Source organism: Euphorbia lathyris, chromosome 1 (assembly GCF_963576675.1).
Source record: "Euphorbia lathyris chromosome 1, ddEupLath1.1, whole genome shotgun sequence".
Classification (NCBI taxonomy): domain Eukaryota; kingdom Viridiplantae; phylum Streptophyta; class Magnoliopsida; order Malpighiales; family Euphorbiaceae; genus Euphorbia; species Euphorbia lathyris.
The window spans coordinates 22938357-22955118 of NC_088910.1; the positions used below are offsets into that span (position 1 = coordinate 22938357).

The 16762-nt window shown below is 36.1% G+C and overlaps 2 protein-coding genes across 2 annotated transcripts; both read right to left on the reverse strand.

The window, feature by feature from the left end:
• Positions 1–43: 43 nt before the first annotated feature.
• LOC136224899 (proline--tRNA ligase, chloroplastic/mitochondrial) lies at positions 44–5546 on the reverse strand. Its single transcript, XM_066013331.1, has 12 exons — positions 5092–5546; positions 4953–5009; positions 4598–4708; positions 4369–4455; positions 4169–4282; positions 3877–4083; positions 2457–2594; positions 2199–2360; positions 1667–1866; positions 890–973; positions 588–772; positions 44–491 (listed from the first exon to the last, which is right to left on the reverse strand). Exons 1-11 carry the CDS (start codon positions 5434–5436, stop codon positions 631–633), a joined length of 1647 nt encoding a protein of 548 aa, XP_065869403.1. The 5' UTR covers positions 5437–5546; the 3' UTR covers positions 44–491; positions 588–630.
• Positions 5547–11206: 5660 nt separating this feature from the next.
• On the reverse strand, positions 11207–13603 carry LOC136224918 (uncharacterized). The gene is made up of 4 exons (XM_066013349.1): positions 13447–13603; positions 12422–12483; positions 11875–12327; positions 11207–11791 (listed from the first exon to the last, which is right to left on the reverse strand). The coding sequence occupies exons 2-4, from the start codon at positions 12450–12452 to the stop codon at positions 11589–11591; spliced, it is 687 nt and encodes a 228-aa protein (XP_065869421.1). The 5' UTR covers positions 12453–12483; positions 13447–13603; the 3' UTR covers positions 11207–11588.
• Positions 13604–16762: the final 3159 nt, after the last annotated feature.

The window sequence follows — 16762 nt, forward strand, 5'->3', positions numbered from 1 at the left end:
GCATATCAGAGAAGCAAAAACAATGAAATTGTTACCAATTAAATTGATTAAAATCGACTATCTCATATATAACTAGCAGAGTAAATAACAAAATGGGATCTCAGATATTATTTATGTATACAAAATAGTGGTGAGAAAGATATTAGCAATCAATTTCTCTCCCCAAGTTCCTCATTAGATTTCAAACATGAGTTCCGGAACATCATTTTCGCTTTTGACCATGCACATAAAGTCAAAAAAGACCAAATTAAAAATCGAATTACAGAGAGAGAACAAAATGAACTACAGAAATTTTTCGCTTAGAAGCATTCCCATCCCCCTTTTCCAACATCCCAGTCGCAACTGATTGCAAACTCCAATGCTTCACCAACGCAATGTTTACCTTCTCATGATTTCCAATGGAACTTGCAAAATACAAAACACAGCACGGTACACCCTTCGGTAATAATATTTGCCTCTCCGTGGTTATCTTCATGAGCCCCACTATATGCCTATTCAAAATTAAACAGAGGATTAAGATACAGTGCTTTAACCAAATTTTTTAAACTGGTAAACATGTGAAAAGAGAGAACTGTGAAGAAATGTACCATGATTAAATACTCCATCAAACAAGATTTGAATGCCAGTGCATTAATAAGATTTAGCAAATATTGCAACTTCTTCTGCTGGCTTGCCAGTCATCAAGCACGTTTTATTGCCTTGAGGCTGTTCAAAGGGAAAGCACCTAATGGTTGCTCCTGTTTCTTCTTTCACCTTTAATTCATCGGCATCACTGCGACCAATAATGGCAGCATAACATAAGAAAATACATGCAGTGATGCAAGAATACATCATATTGCATTCTCCTTGCATTTATTAATAGACAAAAGAGATATAAGAAACAATCTACCTAGCTGACCAAGGGCCCCTTGCCCATTTGCCAAGGGATATGGCTGTTTTAAGTTCATCATACGAGCTCACATCCACAATATTACTGCAAAGAAACATTGAATAACATATGAAGAATGCAATTAGTAAGTAATTATACTATATAAAAAATATCAGCTTTAAGTACTTGAATTACATACAAATCCAAAAGCCTATGACAAGGAACTTATACCTATACATGGGTAGCAAAACAGGAAGCTTCCAGAAAACGATGCCATAAACAATGAAAAAAGTGCTGTTATCATAAATAGACATGTAATCCTATTTGAATTAAAAACCACTCATATTACTTTATCTATTATCTGAACCATCTGCAATGTCAAATTCTGGTAAACTAAAAAGACAGTCCTAAAACAAAATTTGCTCCCTAACCTGAAATCGTGAAAGTACAGTTATTATATATTTACTTCCCAGAGATTACATATGCATCAGTTCCCGTTTTAGCACTATCAATTCCTAAATATTCCATGAGCATTTCAAGATTCTTGAATTTCAAATCATCATAACATTTGGTATTTCTGCAAAGTGAAAATTCCCGGGGCAAACAGAAACTCTTCACGAGATCCTATCAAGGACTAACTTGCACGCCCTTTTTGCTTGAACATTTTATGTGGTTATGCCCCATACTTGTGGAAAGTAATAGCAAAACATGACAGAAAAATAAAGCAAAGTTCATATCCCATGATTAAAAATGAAGTAGATTTCTCAGGAAAATAAATGCTAGAGCGAGAAAACACACCTATCCCGGAATGATATTGCTCTTCCCAAAAGGGATGACTGAATCTCTTCCAACCTCTCCTTCACATAAGCTTCTAAAATAGAAGGCTCCATCGATATTCCAAATACTTTACCTTCCTTTCCAGGAACATCTCTTCTGGATACGACCACACTTCCACTTGCAACATCCCGAGGACCAATTTCAATCCTCAGAGGTACTCCCTATGAAATCAAGGTACAATATTACAGTTTGAACAGGATTTTCATAGTAAAATAGTGATTACTAAACAAGTATTCTACAATCAAATAAACACCAGCATAGTATACAAGGCAGAAATGTACATGCACCAGCACCAAAAATCAGCAGATCAACATTTGAAACACGATAAAAAAAAAGGTCCAATATAGGTCTTTTGACAAAACGGATGCAATAAGTTGTATTGGTCGGTACTTTATTTGATTTCTTGCCATGGGAAACATAACTATGTTATTTGATGCAACAATTAATCAATGACAGAGTTACATGTGGTCAGAACTTAGGAATGAGGACTGACCTTCATCTCCCAGAAATTGAACTTCCATCCAGGGGTTCTTTGATCTGAGTCATCCAGTTTAACTTTCAAGCCAGCAGATAGCAGACCCTCTTTAACAGAAGATGCCGCATTGAGAACGACAGATTTCTCCTTTTCCTTCTTCCAGATTGGCACAATCACCACCTGCAAGGATGCAATGCACATATGAAGCATTTGAAACAGTTGAAGGTATATACCAACCTTATGAAATCAAAACCAGCATCAGGAATTTAGAAGTGCCTGTATTGGTGCAATTTTCGGCGGAAGCGTTAGACCAGCATCATCTCCATGTGTCATAATAATACCACCGACAAAGCGGGTGCTAATGGCCCATGATGTCTGCCAGACATGATGTCTCTGTCCATTTTCATCAGTGAACTGTACAATCAACAATAAAATGTAAACCTCAGTATCGCAGGACAATGCAAAAATTGTTACTGAGCTGAAAGGGAAAAAAAAATGAAAATAAGGGAACCGCAAACAAATATCAGAATATTTACTATGCTATAATGAAAACACCTGTCAAGACAATTCCCACACTGAACAACATTTCACCTTAGGGGTCATTTGGTTTAAACTTTGTAACTGGAACGATATGGAATCAGAATCGAGTCACCATTTAATAAAGCTGTCCCGCTTAGACCGGAATTAGAATCTGACTACTTTAGTTCTCATATGCATAATTATGATAATACAATATAATTCATATAATATTGTTTATAATTTTACTTTTTATTTAGTTTAATTTGTATAGTACTATATCACATTAGTGTAATCTTTCATATTATAGTATCAAACATAGAGTAATAAAACATGGATAAGATTTTTCGGCAAAAAATATGGATTGGATCTGCCACTGTAAAACAAAATCATCTATGAAGACTTCAAAAAAACAACTAGTTTAAAATATTTATATTATTACATTTATAAGAAATAAGGTTTATTGACTTCATAAACAAAGAGAAAACGTGGGAATATGACATTTTTTTTTTTTTTTGACAAAAAATGTATTTTCTAACTTGATTCCTTGGAGTAAAAAATGATTAATGGGGGGTGAGGGGCCATGAGTGATTCCCTACTTATAGGAATGCCATTCTCATTCCAAATCTCCTTTTATACAACCAAATAATAATGATCCATGCCCATCCAGTTCCTAGTTATATTTTTGCAGAACCAAACACCTTCTTTATATACGAAAAGAGAACAAACATATTCTGCATGTGATAGTAAGTAAACTGAAACTGACAAGCAAGCATTTTACATGCATAGAAGCAGAAAAGAAGGGAGATTGGTACTAAGCCAATCATTAGAAGGTTAGACACCTCTGCTCACTTTTATATATGTTTCTTAGATCATCATGAAAGAGCATAAGAAATGCCCATCGTTTGGTTAGATTGATGATCGTAAGACAGAGCAATTCCATAGTTTGCCTCTTCAATTGTCCTCTTTTATGAAGAAAATATGAGCAGTCAGTTATTAAGCTACTTGGGTTCAGTTTTCACTAAATGAACATAAAAAAATAAAAAATAAAATAAAAAACAGCCACTAATTCACTTCTTTGAAGAAATTTTATGGTTATCTTTGGTTAGTACCCAGATCCTTTGTTTGCAGCAGCCAGAATAAATGTTAGTGCAATAGGCCTAGCTGAATATTCAATTACCAGTGTTCCAAAAGCTCGTGAGAAATTTTGACCAAGGTTGTGGCTGGTTCCAGCCTGTAATGCCTTCCGATCACCCATCATAGCCTCTATTGTATATGTCCTAACAGCACCCGCAAAAGTTTCAACCTTAGATTTCCGGCCAGCAATAACAGGTATTGCAGCTTGCTCATAAGAAAATTTAGTATAAACATCAATCATCTGGAGTGCCTGCAGTTCAGTAGAGCATTGTAATAATTAAATTTCTGTCTCTTTTAAGAGTCATCAAAATAATTCCATGGAGTTCGCAGAAAACCTCTTTTTCTGCTTCCTCCAGGGTGGCATGAGCAGTATGACCTTCTTGCCACAAAAATTCAAGAGTCCTCACAAATGGTTTTGTGCGCATCTCCCATCTTGTGACATTTGCCCACTGAAAGGGAAACAAAAAAAGTTATGAAACACAAAAGAAAAAGGAGGTTATACACAGGTCTTAAACTGAATTATCAAAAAATTTACCTGATTGACCATGAGAGGAAGATCTCGATAACTATGAATCCACTGTGTAAACATGTGATTCACTATGGTTTCACTAGTGGGTCGAACCTGCCACAACCTCAAGAAGTGCAACAATCAAAGCCAAAACACAGGTCATGTCTTTTCATGAAGTTGAACAAGCTTCTTGTATGATAAATTCTAAAAGCGGCCAAAAGTGCAAGTGTAAATTGTTGCTTCAGAATACACTTACAACAAGTTTTTCTTCAAGCTCCTTTCCTCCACCAATTGTTACCAAAGCAAGTTCTGGACTGAAGCCCTCAACATGACTAGCTTCTTTCTCTATAAAGGAATAAGGTATAAACTGCAGCCATAATGTAATGATAAGGAAAAGAAAACATTCTAACCTGGAAGAAAACAATCATTTCTGCAATAATTTGTTTCAGGAGGTAAAGCACCAATTTAAAACTATGATTATAAGCAACTGGCAATTCTTCTATTATTTTCTATCATACTATGTTTTTTGAAGCTTATAAACATCGATTAAGGAGATAGTAAAGAAGCTCAGTTGAGAAACAGAGAAAAAACCTCATCGACTAATAACACACCTGTGGGAAATACATGTTGCTATGCCCAGTCTCCTTGAATTTAACATTCAGATAATCCTGAATTTTGCAAGTAAGCACTGTAAGTCTCCAAAAGCACTTCCAAAACGGAATTTAGCAACTTAAATGAATAAAAATGCACCTGAATTGCCTCCCAGATAGCATATCCGTACGGACGGATAACCATAGTACCACGAACGGGACCATAATCGGCGAGCTCAGCGCTGGCAATAACATCAAGATACCAAGCATTGAAGTCTTGAGATCGGGGAGTAACGGAACGGTCCTCACGGACTCTATCTTTGAGGTTCTGAACTCTGTCCTCAGTCTCCGGAGGGCTAGACGCGGCACTCTGAACAGAGAAAGAAGATATAAGAGGCGGCGGACGGATACAAAAGCGACGCCTGGAAAACGTCGGAGAGCGACGGAGTGACGGAGAAGAGAAGAATAGGGAGGTTAGAGACGGTAGTCTGAGAGACACTACCATTTCTCGGCGTGTTGAATTGAGGTTTTGGGGAGGGATATGGTGAAGATGAAGATATTCAGATGTGGGCTCGTGTAGCCATGGAGTGGGCTGCACTTCCTAAACAAATGCTTATCCAAACTACCAATTAAGCTAAACTTTTCTTCCAAAACTCGTCATTTCTAAAATACCGAAATTTTAATATTTACTAGAATATCAAATTTTCCCATTAATAAACAATCTATAATAAAAATTATATTCTTAAAATATCATTAACAAAATGAACTAAGAAAACACATGTTTTCTCATTTAGAACATAATAATTCAGTCTAACAATCATATAGAATGTATTGTAGGTTAAAATAGAACTAGCATCTACCTCGATCCGTACAGAGAGATTGGATAAAGAATAGAGTTGGTCCAGGCTTACCCTAAGGCTAAGTAAAGATGGACACTAACTAACCTTGCTTACACTAACTAATACTCGACGATTCCCGATAAAAACGCATTTGATTGCCTCTGGTCGAAGTAAGAGAGTGTTCCGTTGGTGTTCGAAGTCTCAGTGCGAACTTGCTTAGATATAAGTGTTATTTGTTAGATGGAACGGACTTCTGCACGGTCTCAGAGTCCAGTCCTTTCTTTTTCTTACCGGAAAGCAAGTAAAAAATAGATGTGAGTTCTGAACCGTATCCAATTCCTCGAGATAAAAGGAATATCCTCAGTCGACTGACTATAAAAGATGCCAAACACTTTCGTTGATAACTCAACATTGTAAAATGAAGAACATAAATAATGAATTAAGCAATCTAGGACGACATGCACATAATTCTATCAAAAGTCAAACAAACATCATGTGGGTCATCACTCTTCCACAAAAGTGGATAGCTCTTGGGGGACACTCTAATGTAAGGTATGAGACATCACTTTATAAACTTTTCTTACAAGTGATAAATTTCTGATGTGGAACTCTAATGTATATATAAATAAAATAGGAGTTTAGACACTTAGTCAAATTTTATCAAGTCTCAAATTTGAACAAAGCCTAACATAACACTTTTATAATTTAAAGATTTAGGGTTGCGCAACAATCCCCCCCACTTGAATTTTTAAAACGTTTTATTGAGCAATAACTTAAAACGTAATATCAAGCATAAACAAAGGCATCTTTTGATTTGAACTTTTGCATTGTACAATTTAGATTTTACTAGAGCGACACGTAGTCTTGAACTATATCTCTAATATTATACTACACCAAACCTTTTCAAAGTGTAGTTCAAAAAAGCTTATATTTTTATGGTCATGGATGTATATCCCGGTATAGTGAACATTTGAGAATGTTTTTCCCAAAATTCATAAGGAGCGAGCTCACTCCCACATTCACATAGTTAGCTTTATTAGAAGTGCTCTTGCAGATCGGTAGGTATCCACTCTAAACAGAGTTTCTATTGATTCAACTCAGGATCACTTCAAGGATCCATGCTTCGATATGCATGATTCAAGGGTAATGGTTACGTCTTAACATTGGTTGGTGGTTGGGCTTAATATGGGCTTAAGTTGGGTGGGACCAACATGAGATTATTTATGAAGATGACGAAGATAGGGTCTATCATAATGAGAGTGAGCATCAAATCATTCAGTGGAACCGAAATGGGGCTTCCTATGAAGATGAGGAAGATAGATTCCATCACGATGATGAATTGGAGGATGTTGAGTGGAACCGAAATGAAGATACTTATGAGGATGATGAAGATTGGTTCCATTATGAAGATGAGTCGGCGAGCATTGAGTGGAGCCAAAATGAAGATACCTATGAGGGTGAGGATGATCGGGATGAGCATCATGTGTATTTGGTGATGATGGTGCTAATGTCTAGTGAAGAGGAGCATAGCCCACGTCATCCATTATTTACAACTCAGTGATTAATTCTTGGGAATAAATGTGAGGTGATCATCGACAGAGGAAGTCAAGTGAATATCATTAGTCAATCCATCGTGGGTAAATTTGGTTTGTTACCAAGCCACATCCTAGACCTTACCGCATTAGTTGGGTCAACGAGGTGGAGGAGTTTCAAGTTACTCATCGGTGTAAGGTTCTTTTCACCATTGGAGCTTATCAAGACGGAGCTATGTGTGATGTTGTGGAGATGGATGTTTGACATGCGCTCTTAGGAAGGCCATGGCAATTTGATTGTGATGCCTCATATGCGGGAAGAAGCAACACCTACACCGTACGCAAAGGCGGAATCCGGTACATCCTTACGCCTATGAAGAGTTCGCCTCATGAGAAAGGGGAGACCACCTTAGGAGATTGTCCAACTCGGGAGTTGAATGTGAATGTGTGCATTGGTAGAACGGGAGAGACATTATGTCACATTGACTTAGGTTTCGTGGATGATTTATCCAGCCTCTCTCATAATAAAGTCAAATCCAAGGAGGGGAGTGAGGTCAAAAAGGGAAAGAGCAATGTTGATGGGGGAGTTGAAGAAATGTCTGAATGTGACAAGTACGTGTCTTTCAACGAGCAACCTAAAGGGCTTCCGTCTTTGGGAAAAATAACATGTGACATAGGATGGGATCCGGGAGATGGTGCACCTAGTCTTACACATGGTGAATTAAGATCTGAGGAGGAGGATGAAGGTTACCTTATGATGCCTCTTGATAGAACCGAGACTCCTACCACATGCATAATGCAAATGAATCAAGTGCCTACTTGGTAAAACATGAACTTATTCTTTAGTGCTTTGTTGAAATATATAAGTTGAGGTCTATGCTGAGTTTGTTGAGGAAGAACCTACCCTATGAGGTGTCTATGAGAGGTGATCTTGTGATGAAGAATGTGAGCTTCATGAAGTATTTATTGAATGGGAATGGCGTCTGGGGGGATATAGTGAAGATGGAAAAAATTCAAGATTTGCGGGATAGTGACCAAGTTAGTGAAGGGGTGAGTCTAGAAGTCCCGAGATTGTTAAACCAATGCAAGGAGGGAGTTAATACGAGTGTTTTTGGACTCACTATGAAGTGGGTTGAGAAGTGTCATCAGGATATCCCATTTGATATCGGCAGTGAGCGAGTAGAGATTGAGCCTAGCATTCGAGTTGATGACGTGAGGTATAAAGAAGTTTGGGAATACTCTACTCAAAGTCATGATTGGGTCTTGAAGAATGCTCAAGGGATCGCTCCAAGTTGGGTTGATATGTTTCGTGGGGACATTCCATTCAAGGTAGGCTAAGAGCGAAAGAAGGTTGTGGTGAATCTTCAAGTTAGTGATGTGGAGACTGAGAGGATCCGGGGGTGGTCCATTCGACATGCCAAGGGAAGTTGGACGAGAACGCCAGATACCATTGGGAAGTGGTTTGATAAGCTTCACCGAGATATACCATATGATGCCGGTAGAAAGTGGGAGACAAGTGTCATGGAGGATGAGAATGGGGGCACGACACATGTTGAAATGTGGGAGGAAGTTCGTGTAAAGAGGGCGAATCCGAAAATATGTGGAATGGGTTTTTTGAATTCATTTCGAACAACACCTTGGTTCGATTTGAGAGCTTAGAGTCCACTCAAGACTAATAAGCTTCGTCTATACGTAACGAGTAACGTGAGGTCGAGTTCTTTTCAATAGAGAGTGAATGATACGAGGCATCTCCTTCAAGGGATCGAGTCTGGGTGAAGGGAGTCGAATAAGAAACGAAGCATGGGCGAGCATGCGGGGAAAAAGGGCAAAACTGCTCCCATACGGGGAACAGGGAAGAACGAGATCGTGCACCAAACACGCCGTGTGGAGTGATCCACACGTTGTGTAGCTTGACTCACACGTCGTGTGGGCTCACTCACACGTCGTGTGAAGTTGAATTCCTGCACGTATGAACCTTGATACAATGCCGTCAATTTTCTATCCCTTTCGGAATTTACTATTTTGCCACTCATGTATTTATTGTCTTGCCATTTAGGGTTAACAACCTAAATGGCATTTGAGCATTCCCTTCCCATTCTACCCATATCACTCTCTATTATGTTCACTATTCGAAACGAAGGCCGTCTGGACCGCCTAGGCGCTCGAAATCGAGAATCCGCCCCGATTTACTACAATTAAGTCCCTTTAGGTGTTTTATTGATTCCTAGGCGATTTTCAACCGCTTGGGCTCCACCTAGGCCGCTTCGACACCGCCTAGACTGCCTAGGTACCCCCTAAACGACTATGAACAAAAGCATTTTTAATTGTAAATTTATTTTTTTGCTTTCTTATAATTCAATTTTAAGTTGTTTCAATGATATTGTTGTTGAAATGTTGATGTTTGTACAATTTTAAAGATATATGTTACAAATGTATGTGTTTTTCTATATTAAATAATTTTATATTATTATTTTTAGATAGTATAATATATATTTTAATTGAATTTTTACAATAATTTGTTGATTAACAAATAAAAAATACAAATCCGATTAATCCTTAAGGGCCCTATCCGCCCGACTAGCACCTAGCGTTTTTTACAACCAAGATTATGTTATAACCCTAACTAGAGTTTTTGGTCTTTTACATATTATTTGGGAGAGCTATATAAGTCTCATTCTTTGTAAGGATGTAACTTTCAATCAATAACAAAATTATAGTCTTCTCTTTGAAGCTTTGTTAAGGTTTCTAACCTTCAACAATGAGAAATTTCCATTTCCTATGGATTTAGTTTATGAAATCCGGGATTAATTCCTTTTAGTTTAGCGAGATAAAACTCTCTTTGTTAATTTAGGATTAAAATCAACTCGTTTAACACTGATATAAGATTTAAAAAAGCAAACAAAAAGTAGTAAAAAACAATAAAACTTAACATAAAGAAACATCACAAACAAACAAAACAAACATTTTCTAACACAGATTTTTTATTCTGAAAATATTAATTAAAAAAATCACATAAAATTTACACAATAAAAAAAACAACAGTATAAAGAAACACATATTCTAAGTTTTAGAGAGAAAAATAACACTTGAAAATCACAAAAGAAGAAGCAAAAAACTGGAAATCAGAGATAAAAAAAACAAGAAAAGGGGTGAAATTCTTTTTTAACCAGAACACGTGTTTAAGAAATAAGAAATATATTAAAAATAGGGTTACTAGTCATTTAGTGCATTTATTTTGCAAAACACATTATAAATATTTTTTTTTTTATCACCGTTAACCATTTGATCTTTATTTCTATTGTTTTTTAGGTTTTTAAATGTTTATATTCGGTATAAACATGCGAACAGTAACACAATAACATAATCATTTTATACTGCACGCTAAAATATGTTTGGTTAAAAATCTAAAAAAAGATCAAATGGTTAACAAGGATAAAAATAGAAATATAGATAACTTATTAAGGCCCATTGGGCCATAGTTGAAGCTATCTTTTGTCATCCTTGAGAAGGAGAGTTCGATTCACTAGCCCAAGGACGAGGAAGATCCTACAGTGATGAGTCTCTATCCCCTATGATAGTGCTTACATCGACTGGAGGCCTGAGATCCACAACCATCGATATATTCCATTAAGAGATAATTGCTCGGCCTCCTCGGAGCCTTACATATACTTGAGCTGAATTTGTCTATACGTGATTTTTTTTTTCCCGAATTAACCCTACAAAAATTTGATAATCCTATATCGGAGGGAGTATTGATATCACTGTAGAAGGATGGGGAAATGGTACCTAGTTAAACTTAAGTGTCCAATCTGTCTGGAACAAGTTAAAAACTATTCTATATACAATTTCTAAAACAGTAATACTCCTTGTTTACTGCAAGTAAGCAACACATCAAAACATGAGCTATTCAACAAGACAAAAATTTATTTGGTGCAAGCTCATATTACCTGCATACTTCCAAGTCGATTAAATAAGACAAGACAACCAACATATGTATATACAGTAATAGAAAAAGAACTGGAACCATCACTCAATAGTGAAATGCTCTACCCTATACAAAAACAACACAAAAGGACAAACTTCAGAACAAGGATGATAAAAAAAAGCATCAAGTTTCTCAACTCCAAACTAATTGCCACAGATTTGTCACATTGTTACTGCCATAACTCTATCACAGTGTCAACTGTGAGAAATTCAACTATGATATTGACATGCCAAAAAAAACAAAACATACATCATAAGTCACAAACCCCAAGCATTGATTGAGAGGGGAAATCAATGGAAGCTTATGGGGATCCTTTCAACTGGAACTCCAAGTCATAGTCCATGTAATACTTTGGTGATTTCACAGGTGGAGGGGAATCAAGTTCGTTGTAAAACTTGTGTTTCCATGGTCTATGTTCAATGAACTCCTCATCCATCTCTTCTAATTTGAAGTCCCTTGGGGGACTCTGATATGGCATAGGACTAGTCTGTTCCATGGGAAAATCTAGACAAAGAAGCAAAATACCAATATATCAAAGGGTGCCAGAAAATGAAAAGATACAACAATTCAAAAGAAGCTGTGCGTACCGTTATTATCCAGTCCGATTGTCTTCAAAAACAGGTTCAAGTCCATAGGTCTGGACTGTGCCTTGATGCATTCCTTGTGATTGTGCAAGAACTGTTCACCTGCAATTTCACTGGCATCAATTGGCTCTTCTGCCAAAACACTTAGCTTACTAGCACAGCTGTTCTTTTTTGAGCCCTCATTCAGGTTTGATCTCCCTGAATTTGATATATCGGACAGTGCTTTCCTGCCACTGGGCTGCAGTTTCTTTGATGCTTGTGCGTTGATGCCTTTGCCTTTCTTCTTGATAACATTTTGGGACACACCAGTTTCGGATAAGGAGAAAAGGCTAGAAGAGCTCTGCTTCTTTGATGCCTGACTCAGAGAAGGCTTCAGTGAGTTTGACAAATCACCAAGGGGTGTCCTTCCTCTCCTTGGCGCTTTAGAGACATTAGTGTTCCATTCAACAGAACTTTCTGCGGAAGAAATATTGAAGTTAGTCCTCATTGCAAGATAATACAGATCAGATCCCTCAAATATAATTAGAACACTATATGTTTTAATTCTGACCTTGAACAACTCCTCCACCTCGTGATGCCATTTGTGAGTATGAGAACAGTTGAATTCAATTTCTGCAGGAAGACAACAATTTAAGTACTAAAGGGCCAATACATTAAAATAACAAACGGAAAGTTTGAGCCACAAAGGAACTGCAAGAGTTTTAAATTGAAACAAATGCATCCCAAAGTTCTACAGAACCCCAAGCACGAAAGCAACTAACATAGTACAATATAAAATTCACTTCAGCAAGGCAATTAAATGTATCTACAGTTAATTTGTAAATTTAATTACAAATAGTAAGTAAAGTTATACATTCAGAGATGTGTATCATATTCTATTGGCTATTGAATTCACCCAGAACAAACAAACAAGAACAATTAATAGAAATTCAGAGAAAAGCCAAAAGGTTTTTTAGATCACGGACACGCTTCAATTCACCCAGAACATACAAACAAGAGCCATTAATAAAAATTCAGAGAAAAGCAACAACGTTTAGATCACCGGTACGCTTCGTAACAGGGCTATAAATCAGGACATGATAATTCCATTAAGAAGAGCTAAAGAGAAAAGCAATAGCAACACCAACATCATACACAGTCCTCAGTTTTTCACTAATTCAAACTATAAGTTTTGTACACTTCTCACTTGAATTTGAACCACAACCAATCAATACAAGTAAATCTGATACAGAACATGAGGAAGATTTCACCCATCAATCAAATTAATTATAAGATCACGTTAACCTATCCCAGGAAAACACGAGAATGTTCTTTTTTGGATCTTTGGAACAACAAAAACTGAAATAAAAATCCCCGAAAGGCATATAAGCAATCAATTGAAATCTGTATTTTGATGATTTACCCCTAAATCGTCAAAACCCAGTGTTAATTGGCATTTGTCTGATTTCAGGAAAAAAGAATACAATTTACTAGCCCTATACCATCGAAATAATTCGAAAACCCTAGAGAAGAAGCTGGGAATCAAAGAAGAACGAAAGAATACATCTCGAAGACTAAATTGAAAAGAAAACTCACAAAGAAGATACGGATCAGATCAATCGTCTTGCTTTTTCCTCAAAATAGTGTTCGCTTCTCTAGTAGTAAGGTTTGCTTTCTCTCGATTTTTGAATTCCTTCGCAGTGTAGATGTTAGTTTTTCGAAATGGGTTGCATCAGTCTTGTATATTGCGAATATATGAAGAGCGAGAGGGGCAAGGGTTTGAAGTTCTAACGGTAACTTCGTGTCCTTTTACAAAAATACTTTATTTTATGACCGATAATTACAACAATGACACTAGGTGAAATAAATCTGCTCAGATGCGGACTACTATAGCATAGATCCTCCTCCACAAAATGTTGAAGATTTTTTAAGGATAATAATATTACTATATTAAAAGAATCTTTTTAAGGATAATATTAAATTAAAGCAGCAATTATATGGTTTTCCTAATATATCGCACCTCATTATGATTATAATTTTTTTTTTAAAAAGCCCTAGGTTTTCCTAATATATCATTATGGTTTTCCTAATATTTGATTTGATTGTTGATATGGTTAATTATTTTGGAAAATAAAAATAATATACTTGCAATTTTTTTTTTTTTTGAGGAAATATACTTGCATCTTTTAGTAAGAGATTAATAGTTCCCTAAATCAAAGTAAATTTTGTCAACCGCAATCCATAAATTATGAAAATATTATACAATTACGCCCACTAGTCAATTATGAAGCATAAACTCTTCCCCGGGGTCGCCGTGGCGGTGTCGGACTTACCGGACTTAGAGACTCACCAGGACTCGGCAGTGATATGGGATTCGGCGGGGACTCGGCAGTGACACAGCGGGACACGGCTAAGAGTGAAAAAATGTAAAATTTTAGGGGTTTTTTTTAACTTTTTTTTTGAAGAATTTTAAATTTTTTAAAAAAACATATGGTTCAATTACAAAATTTGACAAAAAAAACCTAAAATACATCTAATTCTCACCTGTTGTTATCGCGATCCTAACCTTTTAGGGCTTCTTTCTTCTCCTGTGATTTTTGTCAAAAAAAAAAAACCTAAAATAATTTGGTTTGCTTTTTAATTTTATTTGAAGTATTAGATGTTGTTTTTTTATTAATTAACAAGTTATCTTATTATGGATGTGTTTTTTTTATGGTTTATAAGTAATTTGTGATTTATCAAGTTTTTTATATATTTTTTTATATGTAATATATATAAAATCAATTATGTAAAATTTATCGTGCCCGCCACACAAGTGTCTTATTATTTTTTAAAGTATCATTTGCCGCACCCGCGTCCGAGTCGATGCTTCATAGCTAGTCAATAATCTATTACTCATGGTAAGAATATTTTTTTTTAGAATTTAGAATGGTTTTTTTATATTGGTGGTAAGAAAAATCAGTTGGGTCTCATTTTAGTTATCTTACCAATCATAAATTGGGACCTACATCTTCTAGAAACGTTACTCATGCAAGTAAAGGTTCCAAGATTACCCACGAACCACTAGTCAACAACTCATTAATCATAGTAAGAATATTCATTACGATCTATAATGGTCTTTTTGGATATGAGTGGTAAAACCTTAATTCAAACTATAAAAATATAAAAATATAATTTTAAACTATAAAAATATAATTTGACGTGTAAGTGAAATTATAAAACCTTAATTCAAACTATAAAAATATAATTTCAAATACAAATGAAATGAATAACGTTCTTTTAACCGAATTAAATGTTCACAACTAACTAATTTGGCAAGTAATGGCTTAATGAGAAAAAATAAATGATCAGGAGGATTAATATGTCCAAATAAAATACCAAGGGCTTAATAAGCCAAAAATAAAAGACAAGGGTCTCAATATGATTTTTATCAAATAATAACACCAATCATCAATTGGGACGCGCATCATTGTATTTAATTGTTGATAATTTTGTGGATATTGACATGGCCCAGGAAGAAGATTTGGGCATGTTTCTTTTTTAAAGATAGGAAAAGGAGAACAGAGGGTTTTGGCTTAGGTTTAAGTCAAGACCTGTAGACAGATGTTGTTCAAACCAATATTTCTAAAACTATTCCTTCTAATAAAGGATAAAACAGTTTGTGTTGGTCCCTGGTAATTAGTTCCAAGGGGGAGTTAGGAACTAATATAACTTTTTTGCGTTTTAATTAAGCTGACTGGATGTTATTTTGAGAGTTTATTAACTTAGCCTTTTGTCAGCTTGGTGAGATATATCTCAGGACAACTTTAGTCAGATGTTGACCAAAGTTGTTTTCTTGAGAGTTAGGAATTGACACTCTTGGAGGTCAGCTTCTAACTCAGCACCACTTATTTACTCAAGATCAGTTTAGGCAATTTATATGCTGAGTAAATAAAGCAAACAACACATGTAATTATAAGAGAGAGTTTAGAGATTACTCAGTATTACTTATCCTGGTTCGGCCTCTCTGCCTACGTCCAGTCCCCATAGTCCTCCGGGCTTTTTGAATCTAATACTGAGCTCTTTAAAGGTAGAGCACAAACCAATTACAAGGCAGTTGAATATGAAAGAGTACTTTCCTCTATTCGTCTACTCAACTCCTACTAAGTGCTACAACCCAGCACCTAGATTTCTCTACTACTGAAATGCTTACAGCCAAGCACTCAGTTTTTCACTCTCAATATTCCTATTGATCACAGACTTGTTCTTTTTGAACTAAAGAACACTTTAGATGATTACAAATCAATCTAGCATTTACACATAGAATAGAAAAGTCGGTGTAAGATTCTTTTTGTATTTGAGTGCTTTTGAAACTTTCTCTCTTGTATTTTTCTTTTTATGCTTCAGTATTTGTCCAAGTTTTTCGATTGTCCTTTTATAGAAGGAAATCTGTAGATTTGATTGTTTTGAAATGTCCTAACCGTTAACATCAAAACGGCTCTTTTGGGGAACAATTTCTGGAAAGCTTCAGACTGCACCTCCATTCCCTTTCTCCGTTTTCTTCAGGCGTCAGGTTTGTCTTCTAGCGTCTGGTTTGTCTGTTTGTGCCAGTTGTCTGTTTCCAATAATCCAACGTCCCATGACTCTTGGAATTAGTCTTTTAGGTGTCTTCGAGGTTCCAATTATTGGTGCAGAAGATTGGCAGACTTTGTCTTTTAGTGAACGGATCCTTCATGCTGTCCTGACTGCTACTCAGCTTCGTTTGTTCTTTTCGAATGTTCAACGTTCATGTTGAGTTCCTTCAAGGTCAGCTCCATTCTGTTTAACTGCTCCTGAAGAAGTCTTCAACTTTAGTCAGCTTCGTTTTGCTTCTGAATTTTAACTCCACTCAGCTTCTATTCTGTCATGCTGAGTTCCGTTCTACTCAGCTTCG